Source organism: Primulina huaijiensis, chromosome 15 (assembly GCF_012295235.1).
Source record: "Primulina huaijiensis isolate GDHJ02 chromosome 15, ASM1229523v2, whole genome shotgun sequence".
Lineage (NCBI taxonomy): Eukaryota > Viridiplantae > Streptophyta > Magnoliopsida > Lamiales > Gesneriaceae > Primulina > Primulina huaijiensis.
This window is the reverse complement of record NC_133320.1, coordinates 20,922,578-20,929,746: the sequence shown is the minus strand read 5'-3', so window position 1 is coordinate 20,929,746 and position 7,169 is coordinate 20,922,578. Positions and strand designations below refer to the sequence as shown.

The window sequence follows — 7,169 nt, the reverse complement described above, 5'->3', positions numbered from 1 at the left end:
TTTTTTTTTTTTTTTGTGAAAATTCAGTTAATTAGGTCACCGATGAAATGACCAATTTTACTTCGGGTAGTCTATTTCTGTTGGTAATGAAATTCAGTTGGTTTGGTTTGACAAGTATGTGAATTTTTAGATTGAATTTTAAAGCTGATATGTGTGGACACTGATTTTTCACTTTTACTACTGGAATTTTAGAAGTTTTTGTAATATTATTTTGCTGCATGTTTGTTAGGTTTCAGTGTACTTAAATGTTGAGCCAACAGAGTCCCCTATCTTTTTAAGGGTATATATTACTGAATAATTTATCTTTTCAATGTGATTATGCAGTTTGGTTGAAATAGTTTGATCGAAAAATGGGAGGTGGATTTAGAGTGCTCCATTTGGTTCGACCATTTCTTTCGTTTCTGCCTGAAGTTCAGTCTGCAGACCGGAAAATTCCATTCAGAGAGAAGGTTATATACACTGTAATATCCCTTTTTATTTTCCTGGTCTGCAGTCAGCTGCCGCTATATGGAATACACTCCACTACGGGCGCTGATCCATTCTACTGGATGCGTGTTATTCTTGCCTCGAACCGTGGCACGGTGATGGAGTTGGGAATCACACCCATAGTGACATCTGGTATGGTTATGCAACTTCTGGCGGGTTCAAAGATCATTGAAGTTGACAACAATGTGCGAGAGGATCGAGCCCTTTTGTAAGTACTTACTAATTAAAAACTTCATTACATACTGATAGTATGTTGAGTTTTTCTGCTGAGAATTTCCTCTTGAAATTTTAAACTTAGTTTTTTTAATTTATTCTCGAGGGTTGAAATTAAGAAATCTTTCAAATTGCCTCTTGTGTGTTCCTTTCGTGTATTTAGTTATGATGTCAGATATACCTCCGAAGAGTTGCATATTTCTAAAATTTGGCCCTCTCAATCTTTCATTAAATCAAACTTTAACCTGTTTTTATTCCATGAAGTTTAGTGCCATTTATGGTCTTCGTAGTAATGCTTTATTGTTTTCCCTTGTCCAGAAATGGTGCACAGAAGCTGTTAGGCATCTTGATAGCAATTGGTGAGGCAGTTGCATATGTTCTCTCAGGAATGTATGGCAGCGTTGGACAACTAGGAGTTGGGAATGCAATCCTCATAATCCTGCAATTGTGCTTTGCTGGAATCATTGTTATTTGCCTTGATGAACTTCTCCAGAAAGGATATGGTCTTGGATCTGGAATTTCTCTGTTCATAGCAACCAATATTTGGTAAGCGGGTCCAGTATTCGTGTATTTTATGCTAGAGAGGTATTTATTTATCTGACTTTTTTTCTCTAACAGTGAAAACATTATCTGGAAAGCCTTTAGTCCAACCACCATAAACAGTGGACGTGGAGCTGAATTTGAAGGTGCTGTCATTGCTTTATTCCACTTGTTGATTACTCGAACAGACAAGGTTCGTGCCCTGAGAGAGGCTTTCTACCGGCAGAATCTTCCTAATGTTACGAACTTACTCGCCACGGTCCTAATCTTCCTTATCGTCATATACTTCCAAGGGTTCCGTGTTGTTTTGCCTGTGAGGTCAAAGAATGCTCGTGGGCAACAGGGTTCATATCCAATTAAGCTGTTCTACACTTCAAATATGCCAATAATTTTACAGTCAGCACTTGTGTCCAATCTTTACTTTATTTCCCAGGTACCTAACAACATTTCAGTAGTATGAGATGGTCAAAATTGATGAGAGCTACTTTTTGCTATTGATTAGGCTAATATGATTTGAAATTTGATAATGTGCAGTTGCTTCATAGGAGATACAGTGGAAATTTCCTTGTTAACCTTCTCGGAAAGTGGAAGGAATCTGAATATTCTGGTCAATCTGTACCCGTTGGGGGCCTAGCTTATTACATAACTGCACCATCGAGGTCATCTATATTTTTGCGTTTGTTTTTGAATCTTCACACTCTCCTTGTTTATGCTTTCTACTGTGTCGAGGAGCCTAACTTGGTTTGACACTTTTATTTTTTACCACTTCTTACATGCCTAAATTTATTTCCTTCTTATTTGCAGCTTGTCCGATATAATAGCAAATCCTTTCCATGGATTATTTTATATCGTATTCATGCTGTCAGCATGTGCCTTGTTCTCGAAAACATGGATCGAGGTCTCAGGATCCTCGGCTAAGGATGTAGCTAAGCAGCTGAAGGTATCCTCGCGCCACATTGATAATATATTCTCAAAATTTTGGCTATGACTTTTTTTAACCCTTTATCCATGAATGTCAAGAATTTGTCCTTTTGCATGCAAACGTGCCCTTCATGCGATTTATGGTTTTAAAAAAGAGATTTATTATCCTTGGTGGAAAGGAAGACCTGAATTTTCTCCCTTGCCTTCAGTGGTGGTGTTTCAATACTCGTAACGATTTGTTCCCTTTTCTTTCCTTCCAAAAGTCTCTCTTATTTTGTTTTTCGATCCCATCTCTTAGAAGGATGATGGGTACACCAGCTTGCCAATGTTTAGATTGTTGTAATTGGCCAAATACTTTGTAGCATTCCCCTTGGTGTGAAGCATGCAGCAAGAATCCATTATTCATGGTTACTCACTGTACATTTCTGGAAATGTCAGGAACAACAAATGGTGATGCCTGGGCATCGTGAATCAAACCTTCAGAAGGAGCTTAACCGGTATATTCCAACTGCTGCAGCTTTCGGTGGCATCTGCATTGGGGCCTTGACCGTATTGGCTGATCTTATGGGGGCTATTGGTTCTGGCACTGGGATTTTACTTGCAGTCACTATCATATATCAATATTTCGAGACCTTTGAGAAGGAAAAGGCAAGCGAGCTTGGTTTCTTCGGTTTCTAGAGCATCATTACACTATGAGCTCTGGCCTACACCGTCAAAAGCTTTCGTTTTTTTGTAAGTTAAGGCTTGGAAAGAAGCTTTCCAGAATTTTACACATTGAAATTCTTGTGGGTCAAAGTTGTAGTTGATTTTGTTAAATGTTACAGGGAAACTTATGCTGACTTGATTTTGGTGGTGTTGGTTTAAATTTCGTATATGACCTCGGGCTGGGATATCTAGAGGTGAATAACGTTTTCAGAACCGGACCGGACAATGGGTCTCAGGGTCTGGTTAGAAAGACCCTAAATAACTGTTTCTAAATAAGTCGAACCGACTATGAACTGATTAAAAAACCGGTTGAGCCGGTTTTCGATTTTTTATGTTTTCTTTGAAAAAGTAATTTTAAAAATCTTAAATTTAATATTTTGTTATATATATATATAAATAATTATTTGAAATTTATTAAAAATATTATTTAGTAATAATATAATTTATTTAATTTATTTTTTGTTTTAAAAAAATATATGACTATAATTGATATTTTGAATATGTGTATATGGTTATTTAGGTTTTAAAATTTTAGTAAATATATATTTTTATGTTTATATATATTTTATACGTATTTTTAGATTTTAAACTTGGATAATTATATTTTTTATTGTATATATATATATATTAAAAATATTTATAATTTAAAATATATTATTTATAATATCATATTATTATTTTATATAATTTAATGGTTTTTCAGACTGACAGTCGGTTCAACCAGTCCAGCCGGTTGAATCATTTTTCAGGTTGAATCATTTTTCAAGCTAAATCAGTATAATTATCGGTTCGGTTATGAAAACATTGGTTGACATAATAAATTCGTGTAATATGTACTTTTGAAGTTTTTTTCCCATATCTGTAACTCAACGACACACCCACACAGAGAGACTACATATAAATTCATGACTAAATCGTGAAATAGTTAGGCTGAATTTACGCTCAAATTGAATGAATTGAAATTTTATTGAAAATAAAGAACTCAGCATTTTAAGCTATTCAAGTTATCAAATTAAGCCAATTCAGTATATCGATGCCACTGAGCTCCATTTTTGAAGATGTGACAATCAATTATTATTATTATTACTATTGTTATTATTATGTTATAAATGTACACAAAAACTCTTGTGGGACGGTCTCACGAATCAATTTCGTTGGTCGAATATCTTATTTGGGACATCCATGAAAAAATATTACTTTTTATGCTAAGAGTATTACTTTTTATTGTGAATATCGGTATGATTGACCCGTCTCACAGATAAAAATTCGTAAGACCGTCTCACAAGAGACTTACTCATAAATCTAATGAACGATTATCAATTATATTAATTATTATTTTGTCAAGTGAGATCATTATTATAATCTTGGTAGATTTATAAAAGCTGTTTTAAGATTTGTATCGCTAATCGGAAATAAATTTAGAGGAATATGAATAAATTTATCTCAACAAATTATTTTGATCGGGTTAACAACACTGAAATTTTATTCGTATTAGTTGAGTTTTCAGTAAATCAATCAGTTTAAACTGTGCGAAAGTAAACTGATTGAGAATGTTCGAACAAATGATTTATCAAGAAAATCAGTTAGGTTATACTGAATTGTATTTAAGGTATGTAAACTATGAAGTAAATAAGTACATAGTTGTTTATAGATATTCGGAGATTTCAATACTTCTACTTCACATCTTCTTCCTCACAGAAAAATTATCAATATGGCTCTATAATCAGTTAAACTCCTTAAAAAACTTTTTTTTTTTTTTTATAAACATTCAGTTTTCTTTATCGAATTCAGTTAGGTCAGACTATATAACCATATGTTGGATCAACATGGTTAAATCATAAAAACTTAAATATTCCAACAACTAGGTACTAGTAATCTTCTATACAGGAGAAATAACAATTCTTGAACTCTTTGTTTGAATTCTCTAATTCCTACTTTAACTGTTGCTGATTTGTAACTCGTAATTAATACGATTATTTATGTGTTCTCTTGTTATAGATTTATAACAATCAAGTGAGATCATTATTATAATCATTTTTGGAGAATCGAAATCACCATATAATTAACTTTTGAATTTTAATTAAGTTAAACAGACGCTAAACATAATATGAGTGTAAGAAACATACAACCATCACTCGGATGATAGCCTATTAAAGAACAAAGGGTCAACGAATTCCAAACAATTAATTATCATAATTTACAATCTTTACTTGGAAAACATATATTAATTAACACAATCCGAAAGCATTTGAAAGAAAATCGAACTTTTGAATTATATTTTGATCGAAGTCATAATATAAATGATTTCAAAGACGTTTTCGTTATCTGGACACATTTTATCAAGCTAGAGCATTCGAAATTCATCTTTGCAATGTTTACAAATGTTTTTTTAAAAATGATTATGAAGTTTTTCTTTAAGAATTTACAAATTTTATAAAAGAAAAATCCATAATAACTTTTTTAAAAATCATTTACAAACATTCTTATTACTAATTATAATGAATTTTAAGTATACCCTACATCAATGTTATGTAAAACTCATATTTCAAATCAAATTTTGAATTATATTTCTTTATTTAGATTAAATCCTTAATTAGATCCAATAGAAGAAGTAAATCAAATTATAGCGACGACAGATTTTCTCGTTAAAAAAATAACGATTACGAATTACGTTTTATATTGAAATATATATAAACTCACTACTGTATGTATAAAACAATAATTACAAAACCCCAAAAAAGTACAATAAATGTATTTATTTTTCAAAACTATTTTGTAAAAAATATAAAACATAAAAATATCCTAATCAATTTCTACATTATTTCAACTTTGGGGATCTTATTGTAGAATATACCATTGGAGATGATAGTGGAAATGGCATGTACACGCACGAATTCATCAAATTTCAATAAAAAAAAGAAGCAATTGTTCGGTTGAAAGTAGGGATGTAAACGAACCAAACCGTTTGTGAGCTATTTGAAGCTCGATTCGATAAAAGCTCGTTGGAGCTCGTTTAATGAGGCTCGTTAAGATAAACAAACCAAACTCAAGCTTTACATTACTCGGTTCGTTAGCTCGTGAACATGTTCGTTGGTAAGTTTATGAGTAATCTTTTAGATGAAAAAATAATAGTTTTGATATTTGATTTATTGATTTTACATATTGTTTATGAAATATATAGAAAAATCTATTAAATTTATTTATTATAATAAATTTACAAATTTTAATAAGAATAATATATTTTTCTTTAAATATTAATTTACTTTTTAATTAATTTAATGAAAATTTAAATGTATAATTCATATTTATTAAGCTTGTTTAGGCTCGATAAAGGCTTGAATAAGCTCGTGAGCCATGCATATATTCGTTAAATAAAGCTCGAGCTCGGCTCGATTATAAACGAACCAAGCTCAAACATTCAAGAGTTCGGCTCAGCTCGGCTCGACTCGATTACGTCCCTAGTTGAAAGGCTTATCCAATTTGTGTGTTGGAATATGCAAATTGACGAATTTGTATTTTTCTACGATTTGTGGACTGTTGATTAATATTTATATAATTGTCGAGACATCAAGTAAATTGCTCAGCAAATTCACAGTAATTATCATGTTATTTTAAACTCCAAAAGTCATTGTTATATAATTTATACTAATGGATTGTAGTATATGCGATGCGTGTGTTACGTAAAAAAAATATAGAACGAAGTAGTTTTTTTTTTAAAATAAAAATTTATAACTTTTTAAAATTGAAATGGTAGAATATAAAATAAAATATAAAGAAAAATCATATTATATAATATAGTAAAATCATGTAGTTAGTTTGATAAGATGATAAGTGTTTTATGTAAATAAGAAAGACAAAAACTTGTGTGAAACGATCTCACAGGTCGTATTTTGTGAAACAAATATTTTATTTGGGTCATCCATGAAAAAGTATTACTTTTTATGCTAAAAATATTACTTTTTATTGTGAATATCGGTAGGGTTGACCCGTGTCACAAATAAAGATTCGTGAGACCGTCTCATAAGAGATCTACTCAATAAAAAAATTACATTATAACTATGTATAATCCGTCTACGTCACTTTTGTATTATATATAATAATATATTTATGTCAGATATCTGATAAATAAAACCAGATTTAAGTTTTATAATGATATTCAATGTTGATTTATTTAAAAAATTTAATATTCAAGTAAATAATTTTAGCTTTATTAAATAATTAAGGATATTTGAAAAAGAATTAATATATTCAATTGATAATTTTGATGTATAAGATTTTGATATGAAAATTCAATAATGAATTGA

The 7,169-nt window shown here is 30.8% G+C and overlaps 1 protein-coding gene across 1 annotated transcript; it reads left to right on the top strand.

Moving 5' to 3' along the window:
- The first annotated feature begins 304 nt into the window (after positions 1-304).
- Positions 305-3,034, top strand: LOC140959734 (uncharacterized). Its single transcript, XM_073417731.1, has 6 exons — positions 305-694; positions 1,018-1,245; positions 1,318-1,672; positions 1,774-1,898; positions 2,044-2,179; positions 2,599-3,034. Exons 1-6 carry the CDS (start codon positions 351-353, stop codon positions 2,836-2,838), a joined length of 1,428 nt encoding a protein of 475 aa, XP_073273832.1. The 5' UTR covers positions 305-350; the 3' UTR covers positions 2,839-3,034.
- The last annotated feature ends 4,135 nt before the right edge of the window (positions 3,035-7,169 follow it).